The 16,408-nt window shown below is 41.2% G+C and overlaps 1 protein-coding gene across 2 annotated transcripts in view; it reads left to right on the plus strand.

The window, feature by feature from the left end:
• Positions 1 to 16,408, plus strand: part of LOC144728977 (dual specificity calcium/calmodulin-dependent 3',5'-cyclic nucleotide phosphodiesterase 1A-like) — a 124,385-nt gene that overhangs the window by 42,339 nt on the left and 65,638 nt on the right. For both annotated transcript variants that reach the window (XM_078608786.1, XM_078608795.1), the window contains 3 exons: positions 8,854 to 8,967; positions 11,980 to 12,162; positions 16,278 to 16,344. In XM_078608786.1, the coding sequence (XP_078464912.1) occupies positions 8,854 to 8,967; positions 11,980 to 12,162; positions 16,278 to 16,344 (364 nt within the window). The remainder of the gene's footprint in view (positions 1 to 8,853; positions 8,968 to 11,979; positions 12,163 to 16,277; positions 16,345 to 16,408) is intronic.

The following is a 16,408-nucleotide window of genomic DNA, read 5'->3' on the forward strand; positions in this document are numbered from 1 at the left end:
GATGCCCTTGATTTGATTGTGGATCTGTAAGATGTGAACAGTCAAGCCCTGCAATTTAGACCATATTCAGAATAGGCATGTCTTGTTGTTGAACAAGGTCGTGTTGACCTACAATGACCTTCAGTACCCGGTGTCTTTATCAATGGGTTAATTGAGTGATTTCACCTCACGTAGTCGATTCCTTTGTATCATGTCATTATTCTCTCTCTTGTAGCCACTGAAATGTGCACCCTTAAATGATGAAAGGGATGGAGGGGGGGTCAACGGTTGCGTGAGAGGCTAGCAATGGGATGGATTTCGAATTCAAATCCTGATTAGGGGTTGACCATCATTCCTCCCCGGCTGATAGAACGAGTACGAGAATCAACAAGTCGTTGTCTTGCGGAGGGACTCGCCCCCGCCATAGGAATGTGGATTTGCCACCATTTGCCTCAGGGCTGCAAACGGGGGATGAGCACCGACCTCATTGGTCATTTGAGCAGGAGCCTCTTTGACGAAAGTCAACAATGACACATAATACCAACACCACCACCACAAGTGTCATTGTGTGGACAAGGTACTCAAGCTATTTTCCCATATTGAGTTTTTACTAATAATCACAATTTATTCATGTAGATATCATTAGAACATGCATCGCAGCACGTGTGCTCTTAAACACAGTGCAATATGGAAAAGCGTGTCCTCATTTCCCCAGAGTTGATTTTTTCCCTGGCCGTGAATATTTCACAAACATCACGTGGAAATTAACATTTATTGCCCATATAACCTGCTCACCCTTGACCAGATCTTGAATTTGTGGATGAGAAGCTACAAGCACCTACTATCTATCCCACTCTATCAGCTGGCATGTTCATTCTCATGCCATTGATAGGAAACATCAGCACCTTTATTTAGATTGGAGGAATCCGATGAGCTATGAAGGTCTTTTGCACAAATGTCCAGTCGGAAACATGGACTATGGCAGAGAACGTTGAGCTAAAGATAAAAGTATACAAATTAGCATGGAGAGGTACACACTTGTAATTACACTTAGAGATTAAAATGGCTGATTAATTTTAAGCAAGAAACCCAATCAGAGTGCCGCATGCCTTTGTAAGTAATTCATATCCATTTAATTAACATAAAAGAATTCCAACATTACCTAATGCAACAATGTTGCATCAATTCACAATGAATGTGGAAAAATGCACAGTGCCCGTACTATTGCAGTTCCTTTCACATATGCGCACAGACCCCTATCCAAAAGAATAATTCCCATTTTGCTGCGAACAGTTTGAATTCATGGCCCATTGCCCGATCAGCGTAGACAGCGTGTGCTCGAAAGAGGGCAGGGATGGATGTGCAGAGCCACCCCTGAGCTGGCCACTGACCACGGTCTCCCTGCTCGATGTTTGTGAAAATGGATGTTGACAGTGCAGTTGGGGACCCAAAGGGCATCTGCCGTGATGCTTTCTCACTGTTCATGAAGCCAACTTGTTCAATTCTGCTCGCGTTGGTGAGACAGGGATTAAGCAGCCAGCAAATCAAAGTAACACATTACCAATATAAAAAAAAAACATTAAAGGTAGCAGTGGCACGGAGGACGGAGCGATGAACCCGGTGACCTGATTCCCAGTGTACGGATAACATGAGTGCGGATGATTGGTGGTGGGCGTCAGGAAAGGAGTACAGGACCAGGTCAGATTTCACTTGCCCCTGGGAAGGTCAGCTGTGACCAGCACGGCATGTGCAAGTGTTCATTCAGTCGCGGAATGAGAACAGTTCTGTGCACTATTATTAGTACATTTAAACATCTGCAGTTGTTATGTTTGTTGAAACACCTAAACAAACGGAGAAACGCTGCATTACTACTAAATCGCATTTATTTTTTAACTCAGCACACGTTATATGAGTCACGCAACAACATATCTATTACGAGGCCTACATTGCTGGTTCATCAGAGATATACTCATGTTTATATTTAACTGTAAAAACGAGACGAGAGAATGGTTATTGAGGATGTAAAGACACTTAAGGGAGAAGAGAACTTTGGGTGGAAGATGGTCTTGAGTCTGGAGTTGAAGAGGGGAAGGTTCTGTGCAGCGCAAACGGTCAAGGGTAGGTAATATTCTTATGTTTTTTCGGTAAAGTCACGTAGGTAAAATTTTTTAATTAAAATTAATAAAAATAAAATAAAAAATCACGACGTTTCGGAGGCAACACAAGCTTCCGTCTTCAGGTGGAAGCTTTTGTTGCCTCCGAAACGTCGTGATTTTTTATTTTATTTTTTATTTTACTTTTATTAATTTTAATTTTTTACCTACGTGACTTTACCGAAAAAACCTAAGAATATGAATCCTTGCAGTCACGAAAGCTTCAAATCTAGAATTAAGGGTAGGTAATGCCAACCAATGGAAGCAATTGTGGAGAAGGATTGGCCTCGCATTGTATGGACATTGATATCGACTGGAGGCTTCAGTGAAGGCCTTGGCTACCGGAGCAAAGGTGAGATGAGAAGGCAAATCCATGACTGAATAAATCGACTTTGGTCATTACAGACATTGATGGCAAGTATTGTAGTTGATTCAGGACTGAATCAGAAGCCAGAGGAAGGGAGCTGGATATTCGGGTGATGTGGTCTCATTTACGGGTAGCCGTGAGAAGTCGAGCGGTGGCATTCTGCACCGTCTGTATTTTAGACGTGAGGAATTTGAGGAGCCTGTAGAGGAGAGAGCTGCAGATGTGGAGTTGAGATGTGACAAAGGCACGGATTGGATAGGGCAATAGAGTATTCACCCAGAATGCATTGTAATGACAGATATATAAAGAGGCTCTGTAAAACCTTCCTCTTCCCCCAACACAGCTGACAATAAGCACATAATTCGTAATACAAATTATCTTGTGTTTCGGTCTTTACGACGTCTGATGTGGAATATAAATAAAAACGGTTAGTGTTTGCACGGCAGACAATCTGAGAGAAGTAGCACAGGCAGGCAGACATCTGGGCATCACCATCAATTTTGGATTTGGTGTGACGTATGTCACTGTGCCGTTGACATTCACCGTGGATGGGTATTATTATTTGTATTACAGATCAAAATGTCACTTTCTTTGACGAGAATGCACCGTCATTGTGATTTAAGAAAATAGTGCATGATCATAGTTGCCATGCATAAATGACACTTACCCTTGGACTTCACAGCAGATTTATTGTCTCAGCAGTCGTTTGACACGAGGCTGTAAGACTTTTTATTTTTAACACACTATAGATGTTAAATACGAGCCTCTTTGAGCAGTTACTGTAATGCAAATTCATAAAGATTATTTAAAACCGTTGCTAAATAAAATTTATATATATATAAAAACAGCAAACAGACACACTCGCTATGTCTTCTTCGACTGTTTTGTTTGGGGTCTTTCTTGTCTCTGAATTATCACATTGGCCCTGGCACAGTGGTTGTACAGGTATTTATTCATTCTTATTTTATGTACACGTTTAAAAGATGATGATTATTGTTTCTCTTCCTGCTGCCGCTTTTGTGTTCCATTGAGTATAGTACAAGTTTTTTGCATTCGCAAATGCAATGTGGGGGTTATGCGTTAATCGTTTTTTGCAGTCTTTGTCAAGTGCACTCGATGGAGAATTTTAATGGCGACAGCTTATAAACTGTTATTGCAAACACTTTGAATTCCTGAGAGGTACAAGAAAACTTTACGAACTGCAATTCGGTTCCACATTTATAAGCAGCAGGCTTTGCAATTAACGTGCCTTTGGAGATGTGAAATGTGAAATAAAAAATATTGTAAAACATTCTTTGACGTAGTGAACCGTTCCATATCCAACCAATGGTTGGCTTTGTGAAGGGTAAGGAAGCAGATATAATTGCACATAATACAGCTAAAAGTTGCAAAACACAATGGCAATGATACGTTATATCATTACATTCTGTTCAAGTTAATATAAAGGATAAATAACGTTTTCGTGATTAAATGTTCTCCTTGATTAATATCTATACAGATTTAAAGTCTGTGATCCCAAACCTTCAAAGTAAACACTGCAAAAGACATTCTTGATTTTTGTCTTAATTTTTTGAATGGCAATGGACTTTGACCACTCTGGACCCAACAAATAAGGCAGAAAGTGAGCTGAAATTGTTACATTTTTAAAACCCTGCATTCATAAATGATTTATTTTTACAGCTGACCTGCTACATTAGTAACCTTGACACCTCTGATGAATTCAATATTTGATGGTGCCTAAATTGATATTGAGTTGTATGGGATTGTTTTTAAGTATACAGTACTATTGCATAAACCAGTGCACCCTAAAAAAACAACTCAACTGCTGTATTTGAAACGTAAACTGTAAGCGTGAGTTCGATGAAACCGCCAGGGAATATTTTTCATTGCAAGAAAAACGAAACAATTAGCTCTTAATTTGTAGGGATATGAACATATGAGCTACGTGTTTCCATCTGTCAGAAAAAAACAAGTTTTAAGCTTCAGTGAATGATTCTAAAAAAAAAGTGATATAACGTTCAGGCACACCACCCTGGCACCTTGGTGACATCACTACACACGATGTACGTATTCCATACAGGGATCTTAAAACAATTGTATTTATTCATTATTCCCCTCAGACTGCCCCAAGCACACAGCCGTAGGTGTTAAATAAGAGCCGCTTGATTTTTTTGGATTACATCTTCCTTTAGCACTGCCTATTGTAGCACGACACATCAGAAAAGGCCAACAACACAAAGACGAGGGATCTGTGCAGTGGAGAACAGCTTCAGGTTGGGTGGCCCTTGGCAATTCTGCCTTGGGGAAATGTAAAGATCGCCCCAACTGCACTCCGCCTTCTCCCCACAACAGCATTTCTGATTATTGCATTATTTAAAAAGGTCATGAGTCCTGGGAAATAAGCAAAGGGGCTGCACTGAAGGGAAGAAAAACAACAGCAACAACAACATAAACACAAGCTATATTCAGAAGGAACCAGGAAATATTTTATTCTGTTGGCGCAACCAGCTGCAAATACAAAGAGTCAGGTCACCTTCTCACAACGTAGTTGTTTAGAAAATGGTTATATACCAAGGACGAGGTGTTTTGTTTTACTTCCGTTGAATTTAATTCTTTAAAATAAACATTTATTTTTAGTTTTAGGTTTTAAGAGTCAATTATCAATTCATGTTAGATTATGTTTCGGCAAAAGTAACTGTCCTTTTAAATGATCAGTTCCTATCTCCAAGTCAAAACGGTCTTGAGGAAGCATTATAGTGCTTGCTGGTGTGTTGAGAGATTTATTGAGTTTTCTAGTGTGCTTTCATGGGTAGAGTTCTTGCTTCATGAATTAAAGTCAGAATTCACACAGCTTACCTGCCATGCCTGCATGGAATTCCTAACAGCTTCTCTTGAAGAAGGGTACAAGTATCGTTTATGATTGTACAGAGATGTAGATTCTGCCTCAGCCATGGGAAACCCATTCCATTTGTGACGTTACTTAAATGTGTATTTGAATCAAGCAGGACTAATCAAAGTGTATGATGGCTATGTGATTACCTGTGGGAATTCAGATTTCATTGGCCCAAATGGAAGGACAATTCAGGATTTACTACATTAACTGCAATGGTCACCACAACTATCAAACCTTTGTGCACAGGCGGGGATTCATTTTTGATATTGGTTCTATGTAAAAAATAAGACACAGTAGTTGGCAATATCGGTGAGATATCAAATGGTGGAATAAACTACATAGGTGAGACTATAAAACTACTCGGTGATTGATTTTTATTAATATCATAACCTCACATTGTTTTCCATGATATTTAAGACCAAAAATACATGAATGCATTACTTTATTTTAGCAGGTCATGTATTTTGCACGTAAGTGGAACTCCCTAACCCATTGGCCTGCGGATTGGCTGGGAGATGGCAATACGCCAAGTTCATTCCATCAAAATTAATGAAAATAAAATAAAATAAAACAAAAATCACGACGTTTCGGAGGCAACACAAGTCTCCGTCATCAGGTGGGACCGTCACAGCCAGATTAGCTGCATCAAGTGAGGCAATGATTCAAGATGTAATCCCTTATAAGCAAGTTGAAGGGGGGAGGAGAGGGGGGGGAGCTCATCAGAATGTGGTAGCCAATGAATGGAACGTATCGGGAGGGAGGGGGGCGGGAGGGGGAGGGGGGGCGGGGCCAAAAAATGCATTAATTTTGATGTTTAACCTACGTGACTTTACCGAAAAAACCTAAGAATATGATTCCTTGCAGTCACGAAAGCTTCAAATCTAGAATCATTCCATCAATTTGTAGCTTTTGAATTTTAGCTCCTCATACATACGTGAGTTTTCTCCGGGCACTCCTGTTTCCTTCAAGATGCCAAACACTACGCAATGTATTGGCCAAACATCCAAATATAGGACCATCCTAAAAGAGAGTACTACGACTTTGTGAGGCTTTCTTGGATAAACAAAAGTAATCACATTAAATATATGATCGTCAACACGTGTGCATCAATCACGTTATATATGCCACTGTTAAGTTTACTTTGGGGATTCATTTGCATGGTGAGTGTGCATTTATGATTGGTCAATATGTTTGTGAGTGTATAGAAAAAATCTACTTAGGTATTTAGGTATTCAAATGTAAGTGTGTTTGTACATTCCACAATAACTTTCAGTGCGATAGTTTCCGCTCATTGTTGAACCAGTTGAAATATTGCTTGCTGTCGTCACGTTGTTTAACATCCGAGGACCAACACCTCAATTGTTTGTTTTTATTACCTGCAGAGGAAAGGAGGATACACCCAATACTGTTAACATTCATCACGATCTAGTCACAAGGTTTTTTTTTTTAAACAATTAAATGAGAATATACTTTCATATTGGATATGGTACACACAAGTTCATACATATACAGAGTGCTTCAAAATGTATTTAACACTTATATGGGACTATCGTTTTTTAATGGAAAAAGAACACTGTAATATGATAACAAATGTAATATGAATCGCTTCAAAAAGTCAAAGAGTCTTCACTTGTTCGCCATCATTGTCAACGCGTGCCTGGAATCTTCTCCAGGTGGTCTCCAGAGCCTGGAGGCTCATTTCTTGTGATATTGTTGCAAATTCTCAGAAGTGTTAACATTTGTTTCAAGCACCCTGTATATTGTTCCGATAGTTTATACCTGATAAAAAGGCATTTCTATAATTTCTCAAATGTTGGCTTTAAAACTGCTATTTGGATCTCAAAACGTTCCTCCAGTATAAATACAAGAATACAAAATTGCTTGGTTTGGAAAAACGCATTTCATATTACATGGGCTGTGTACATTGCAAATAAATAATAATGTTGAATTATAATTTTTGTATTAAAAGAGTAATTTAAAATGTGCACTGTATCAATATATTCTATACTGTATATGTTCGAAGAATTATACATGGTATAACAATAATGACATATTTTAGATTTTATGTGCTGCACAATGCTAATTCAACTGCAAACGGCACAATCTTTCTGTACATGTTTTTTCTATGTGATAAGAATTGTGGTTTATTTAAAGCCATGTGAGAATGTTAGGTTACAGCGCTTATATTAATAATGAAAGTATTGACCTGCTCAATGAAGCAATGGTGTAGTGCTCTCGTCACTACTGGACATCTGTGAAAAGAGTTTCAAAGCTCATCGGATTCCTCCAGTCTAAATAAAAACTCTGATCTACTGGCCCTGAGCCAGCGATGGAAATTCCACATTTTCATGGTGTGGGCCAGTCTGTTTTTCATCAAATAAAAGAGTTCAATGACTGCATTGCACGGCGGCTGTCAACTTGATAAGAAGTGGTGACCATTTTATTTACCCCAGAGGGATGTTACGCTGAGTTAACCGTTAACCGGCATTTCGTGGTTTAGCAGTCCTGTAATAATAACACTCAAAAAAACAATTGCTGAACTGCAAGAAAAAACACGTTTTGAAATATGCTAAATTGTGCAAATGTACTTCTGAAACCACTTTAAATACTACAGTTGCACAAGCGATTAAGGTATAACTCTGAACAATGTGACGTGTTTGTCTTTATAATAATTACACTTTTATTGGTCAATTTTATTTTCAGTGGCGTCACTATCCAGTGCGCAGGTGGTGCTCGTGCATCAGGGCCCATGGGTCAGTGGGGCCTTCATGTGCCGAGCTGCGGAGAGAGACAGAAATTTAACATGGGGGGGGGGGGTCCATAATATTCATTGCACCAGGGCCCATGCCAAAGATGTCACACCACTGATTGTTGTTCTTAGACAGGGGTTACAGCATCGCTAAAAACATTAATGGCACTATAACTTGACAATATAATGATCTAGCAGCTGTATATGAGCACACCCGTCAGGAGCAAGGCCAGATGATGTGTTTACATCTCAAGTGGTACTTTTTCATCAGAAATTCTCCTTTGACTTCCACCCACCAACGCAACGTAAGGACGTCTTGTTTCTTATCAGAACTGTACTTATTATACAGAATCAGAATATGTATTTATACTGGAGGAATTTGATGAGCTATGAAGCTCCTTTTCACAGATGTTTAGTAGGGGCGGATAAGAACGTTACAACAACAAACAGTGCAAAAACACGATAGTAGTGTAAAGTACAAGAAAGGTAAACAAATCACCTAACACACATACAAATACAACTAAACGATCTCCATCCTACCAGGCAAAGACCACTGGGGTATCAACTTATATCACAGAAGCGACCTGGCCACAAATGATAGCTCAACAAAGTGGGCCGTAATTTGGACATTTATAGCACGGAAATAATCGAAATAATCTCAAAGCATATATTGATCTATTTGCTGTGACGCGTGTTCCCCATGGGCCGGCAGGCTGCGATGTCTGGTGAAACAGCTGGAGCGGGGAGAGCTGCCCGTCCTCGACCTCCGGAAGAACCTGGAGTACGCCGCTTCAGTGCTGGAGGCTGTGTACATCGATGAGACCAGGTCAGCTCGGGTGACCCTCAGTCATGGCTCTCTCTGCCCGTATGCTTGTTTGCATGTATGGGTGACTGCCTTACTACCTGCGTGTGATTTGATGACTTGTGTCTGTCCAACTGTTATGTGCTTACATGCGTGCATGTCTGACCAGATGCATACGTTTGTCTCATTGCATGCCTGTCTCAGGCTGTCCGTTCATTTGCCGTCTTGTCTGTCATCATTATTATTACCCTCGTCTCGATATGAATGTCAGGCTGCCAGGCTGCCATCTGCCTTTTGTGTACTGCCTATTTGTTGCAAATTATCCTTGGAGATATGAACCTTCTGGTGGGACCCCGGGGTCCCGAATAAACCGAAGTAAAAAAAAAACGTAAATACATTTTTTTTTTCTGGCGACTTCGTCCCACCGCGCACATTAACGCCGCAACCCACCAGAAATCAATCCTCTCGTTCTTCACCAAGCACCCGTCGTTGCCAAAATTGCCGTAGTCATGAACAAAACGTGGAAACTTTGATTAGCGAATCGTGTAGAGCTCGTCGATAGGAATAGATCGCCGCATCGTTCGCCTTCAACAGACATAAAATGACGTCGCAACGCAGTTCATGCGAGAGCCGGGGGCTCATGGGACCCCGGGGTCCCGCTATAAGGTTAATGTGCCTACGGGTCCAGAAGGGACCCTCCCCTTAGTTCGTTATCTGGTAGTGATATCATAATACACAAAACTCTACGCTCAGGACACCGTCCAACATTCTTAGCGGCAGAAAGGGAAAATTGGAAGACACCGTTAACATTTCCCAACACTGCCCAGGAGGGACGTGATTTAGATAGGGAATTATATCTCTTGCCCCTTATTGTGCATTTGTCAGCTTAGCTGAATGGGAAGCCCTTCTGCCTGCCTAGGTGCCGAGATAACCAATGGCCGTAAAGGCAAGCAGCACGACCCTCGGGCATGAGACTCCCTCAGATTAGCCATCCAGTGCGGGGACAATTTAATGTCCATTGCATTCATTTACTTCATAAAGATGCACGCTCATGCCTTATAGGACGATAATTCACATTCATTTCTTGCAACCTTACGTGCCACCATGAACAGTGTGTGGAATGTAATCATCGTTTCGGCATCCTTACCCTGTTTCCCCTATTCTCCGAACGCCTTGGAGGTAAGCAAGAATACTTTGAAGGTTGATGTGCTTGTTTTAATAAGCGAGATTGCCAGTTTGTTCTTAGCATTAAAGATGTTCGGACGACGTTAAGTGTAGTGCTAGGACAAAGGGTGAGGTTCCAGGTTAATTAAGTGTTCATGTGCATTAAAATCAAGAGACTCTATTGCAGTCATGCGATAGCACCAAGCATATTCTTTAAGGTCAATTGTTATTTCTCACCATCAATAGGTGAGAACTATTTTTGGTTGACAGCGCTATCTGCTCTGTGCATTACTAATGCTCTACGGCAGTTGGAGTAAATTAAGTCCGCTGCCTGCACCTGCACTTGATTAGACACACTTTCAGTGCGTTTTACAGAAGCAAATGGCACGGGGAGTTTTTGCCTGCTCAAATTGCACACCACAATGAATGCGTTTCCATTTCAAAGCGGTGATACATCAACTCCGAGCTCCCTACAATTAAATTGCACAATACGATGCAAGAATGAGATCATTACCCATGAAAGTACAAAGCTCCAATTTTCAGTTTCACCCACTGTATTGGCATGTGTGATATGTATATATTTAAACAGTTTTAACCAAAATGTTGTTCGTTTTTATTATAAGATCTTGTTCACAGTCAACGTGACTCATTTTTCATGCGTTGATTTGTTTCATTTCAATATATGGGTGGTGCTGTTAGTTGGACAACTGCAATCAGAAATCAGGAGCCAAAAACACACACCGAAGTTGTCATTGACACTGCTGCAAAGCAGATAGATATATAGTAAACTAACGTTTTTAACAATTACTGCTAACATACTACCTTTGCATGTCTCGCCATTGGTAGAATTCACGAGTTAAATTCTTGGTCAGGAATTGACCCAACACTTCATCCCTCCAGTATCCATAAAGCAGACACCACTTTGTGGGAGGTTAACATGAGTGATTTTATCGAGACTTGCCCCAGCCACAGGAATGTGTAATTTCCCACAGGAATGAGTTCCACCCCAATGCACGTCCATTTGAGAATGGATATTTTTTAGTTTTTCATCAGTGAAAATTATAAATTTAAATTTCCCCAAGAAGCTATTAAAAAGTATTTTGAGACAATCATTATTATAGTAATTATTATTTTAACCACATTTGTATGTGTATGGGTAGAGTGGTGGTAAAGTGGTTAGCGTATTGCGCTGTGAACTTGGTCACCCGAGTTCAATTCCCAGTCACGGATAACACCGGTAGCAAGTGACACAAATCTGATCCTGTCCACCCCCTTTCAAAAACACACAATGACCAACTTGGTGAAGAATGGTTAAAAAGGAAACCCATGACCCGCATGACATAGAGAGGCCATCATCCATTGGTCAATTGAGAATGGTTGAAATGTATTTCAAATACAAATAATATGGTGGGATGTTACCTACCCCGCCTGGTATACAGGAGGTTGTGGGTTCGATCCCGACCCTGACACCTTTATATTTGGAGTTTGCATGTTCTCCCCGTGGTCGTGTGAATTTTTCTCCGGGTCCCCCAGTTTTTCCCATCACATTTAGAAACATGAATAATTTTTCGTATTTGGCTGCTAAAACAAATTGCACATGATAAGCCACATATTTGAGCTTTCATTTGTGGCCAGGTTGCTTCTAAAAAATAGCTATATAGTTCAGTAAGCCTTACCTGGTAAAATAACAAAAAACATCGTTCCATGTCTTAGTTCAGTATACGGTACACGGTGAAACAAAAGTGGTATGCACGCAGAAATCATAAAGCTTGTTCACAGTTATAAACCCTCGCTCCACAGCAAGTGTCGATGCCTAATCAGAAGACAGTGAGCGCCACGAGTCAGCTGCTGCCCTTGCTACTGTGCCCACAGGCGCCTGCTGGACACAGAGGACGAGCTGAGCGACCTGCGCTCGGACACAGTGCCCTCAGAGGTGCGCGACTGGCTGGCCTCCACATTCACGCGCCAGATGGGCCTCATGCTGAAGCGCTCCGAGGAGAAGCCGCGTTTCCGCAGCATCGTGCACGCGGTGCAGGCCGGCATCTTCGTTGAGAGGTTTGTGGTGCCCACCGCACCAACTCCCGCCCCCCACCCCCGATCCCTTTTTCATCCCGATCCGTCGAGGTCCGGCCCCTGCCTCGGTGCGGCTTCGTCTGCTCTTGCTGCTTTGTCCCCTCCCGTGCCCGGTGCTGGTGTGCGCGAGATAAATGCTGCCTCTCGAGTGGCTCAAGCCTCCAATGCACCATTTCATACCGAATGCCTCTTTAAATATACATCACGCTGAAAGCGGAGGCTGTTATCGCTCATTACACTTGCACACAAATATCCCCTGGTTTTTTTTTTGACACATACACACCGCACATACTTAGATCCCCCCGTACAATATTGTCTTTTCAAGACCGTTGGGCCAAATGCTGTTCGCGAGCGCCTGTTAAGGTCTTAACAATGCTCCACGAGGTGGTTGTGTTGCCAGCACGGTACTCGATCACCGTTGCATTCCCATGACTAATGTTATAACAACAACACCTGCCGTTCACCTCCAAGTGCCGGTGTCATCACCACAGTGCCTGTGCCAGGCTAGGTGCACTTTGAGGCCATGTGAAGTGTCGAAGGCTCGCTGGTAGGAGGTCACGGGACAGACCCAGGTGCCATGGGTTGACTGACTGACATGACCGGCAGATGCAGCCGCTGTGTTGCCCACTGTGCCAACTTTCTCCATTTTATCCGCCCGGCGCTCCACTCATTATTGTGAGCATCGCTCCTCCGTCCTCCGTTGTTGTTAGAGGGCGACTGCATCCAACCGCCCAGTAACAGCGTCCTTCACGAGCCTCCCCCATACTGACGTTACACGCATACACTCACACACCACAAGGATAACTACGCGTTATAAATAGATATAATTTACTCTTTTCGATCATTGCGTACTTTACAGTAGGCTGCATAAACATGGACAAAAAATGTGCCAAAGGCACAACGTTTATCATTAACACTGCCCTCTACACGTAATGGAAATTATATTCTAGCTCACATTTTGGTGCAAAGGCTGTCTCTGTTCATTGTCCAAAAAGTCAACCTACTCTATATACGTTTCAATTTTAAGACACTGTTAATAATGGACATGGTGAATTTTTTTTGTCGTTTAACCTTGAATGTGCTTCGCTAAAGTCATCTGCATCGCAGTACTGCAGATGTTCTGCATTCCATGTCCCTGCTTCATACAAATGGTACAGGTCAGTTACCGTGGGGGCAATGATGCATTTACAAGCCCAGCATGAAATAAGACTTCCAATTTCAACACCCGAGTCTTGTGAATGTCCACCCTGTGCAGGTGCAAGTGTGGGATTTTTTAATTTGCAGTTGTCATATACTTGGAATGTACTCTGCCCTTGCGAGGGCGACATAGCTATAATGTCACATGCACACGTATTGATTACGTAATGTTTTTCAGCGACAATGGAAAAGCCTTATTGATTCAAAACTATTGGGTTTTTTAAATTATTCATCGTGGCCAATACACCATGTTTAATTAGAAATAAAACAATAGCAGGCCCTTTAAAAAGAAACATTTCACATTCAGTCACCCAAAAGGTAGTACTGTCGTTTAGGAAAGCCAATTTGAGATAAGTTAAGTGATAATAAAACATGGAACTTAAATATATTCTTATTCTTGGATTTGATTTCTGCCCCCCCCCCCCCAACATCGGATCAGTAAAACCACAATATCCTTAGACTGAGAGAGAAAACATCATCAAATATCCGTTTGAGTCTCGTTCAGCAAAGGTCTTTCACGTAAATCCATACTTTATTTAGATCAGACCTGATTATTTGCTGTGTTGTGTAAGAGAGATTATGATTAATCATCCTTAAGAGCCCATTATTGCAATATAAAACAAGCTGTATGCATCATAATAAAATATTTGTTTTCTTTTTTATGTTGACTTTCCAGGGATAAACACTTGATAAACATAGATTTTTACATATTGTGATTCCAGATTAAAATACATAACTTGATGTCGTTAAACTTGACTTTCCTTGTAAAAATGTATTTTCAATAAGTTGCAATGCTTGAACAGATGATGTATTTAATTGGTTTGTCTGAAGGGGTTTAATCATGTTGTTATTGATTTAAGTGTCAAGTTGTCAGATGTTCACAGTATTTCTCCAAGGAACAAACTATATCTTGCGGCATCTGTACAGACATTTGTTGGTAAAAGTAGCAGTAATGTTGAGCAAATTAAATTGCTGTTGGCAGTTTTATTTTATAGTTCCTTAAAAAATGTACATCCAAACTTTTCAAGGATTGAGGAAATTCCAGGCAAAAGTTGCGCTTTGAGAAATTATGTGTTTTAATTGTAAGTGTTTAATTCACACAGACAATGTCACAGACAATTCTATTCTTAGCCGCAAATGTCAAATTTACATTACAAAAACATTTTTAATTACATGTTCTGGACTCCTATCTATTCTGGACGTGTATGTCAATTTATTTTATTACCAAATGCACTTCAACATACCATGCATGTGTTGGGGGGGCAGGGGGAGAATAAATAGAAGAATAAGAATTATGAAACAATTAAAACAATGTTTAAAGATGCCATCTGTCATGCACGCGTATTTCATCAACACAATTTCTAAGTGCCGGCACACCCATTGATTTGCTCACATTATCGCAATGAGCAGCCTCAGCTGCATGTCATATATCAGCAACCAGGCGCACAGAGAGCCCTGTGCTGCTCACCACCAAGAGAGAATCGATGGCAAGGCTTATTGACAGTCGCCAATGCAGTGAACCCCAGGTGTGCTGCGCCATCCCCTCTCCTACCCACCCCGCCCGGGCCACCCCCCAAAACGATGCGTGCTGCACTGCGGTGGTCGATGATCTAAGGGCTTCATTGCATCTCCCTTGTGACACTTTTGGGCCATAGAGAGTTGCTTGAGACCCCCTTAAGATTCAAATACTGTGATGATTAAGTGAGGCCCATCTGTGTGCCACGCGACGTATGGTCCTGTAACAGCGCTGTAACTAACAGGGGGCTGGTGAGAGAGGGAGACTCGAGGGATGCGAGGCCTTGCTGCTGGTAATCGTCTTTTTTGGGGAAGGGGACACTTGGAGGAGGTGCACTGTAGCGGCATGCTTGTTTGCAAGCTATCCGGCTATTGGCTGCATCGCCCGTAGGGTGAGAGTGCTCGTGTTAGATATTTGTTTACAATTCACGAGCAGACCACTGATGTTTTATTTGCTTACTCCTGCGCGGAAAAAAATGCTGCTCATGTAGCCAGTTTTATCGGTCTCCACAAATCTTGGATGTGTGAGAAAAAAAGTACTCGTGGTTTTGTAAAGAGTACTGGAGTTGATTACGACTGGTCTGGCTGGAGCCGATACATTTTGTTTGGTGCACTTATGCTGTTGTCGTACGGAACATATATTCATACAGACATTTACATCATGAAAATGTATCTTTTATGTGAGAATATTTCGTTTATGTATAGAATATGCTCGAGCGTATATTTTGTTATTGTTTTAGGTGATACATTTTATTTTGTTTGACTTTGACAATATTTTCTGATTGCTTTTCCATATGAGAATTAAAATATAGAGGGTAGATATGTATCTTGTCATTTAGGATTTAGTTCGTGCTTTAACAACATTAACGCAATGCTCATGGGAATGGTAATACATGCTCCAAATTCTTGGCAAAGATATGCAAAGCTTTTTTCTTTAACTCAATTTTAAAACACTTAAAGTAATGGGACAGCGAGCTCATTCCCCATCTATCCCCTGATTTCCATATATTTGCGTCACAACGTGATGTAACAGGCCCGCAGATTGCCTCAATAAAATTAAATATAAAAAACACTTAAAGCAGAAAGGCAAAATGCAGTATGGAAATTGTGTCTGCATTGTACCCAGACTGGTTGTTACTGGACCAAAGTCGCGACAATTTAAATTTTATGGGGAGAAAACACATGACCATGGTGAAATAGAATGTTTTCACAAAGTTCAAACTATTTAAGCATATTCTGTTCATTAGCTGGGGAAAAGTAAAACCACGCTCGTATATCTTGATAATAAAATATTTTACAACTGCACTTTTATCCAACAACATATGAGTCTTGCCTCGACAATGCCAACATGTTGGGTGTCTTGTGCTGCTCTTGCCGTGCTGTAGAATGTACAGACGAACATCCAGCATGGTGGGACTCAGCTATCCCCCAGCAGTCATCTCTGTCCTGAAGGTGAGAGCTACAATTTGTCGCCGTGATGAATAACCACTCCAAGATCTCCTCTTTCTAATGACTT

Source organism: Lampetra planeri, chromosome 2 (assembly GCF_965212315.1).
Source record: "Lampetra planeri chromosome 2, kcLamPlan1.2.h2, whole genome shotgun sequence".
NCBI lineage: Eukaryota > Metazoa > Chordata > Hyperoartia > Petromyzontiformes > Petromyzontidae > Lampetra > Lampetra planeri.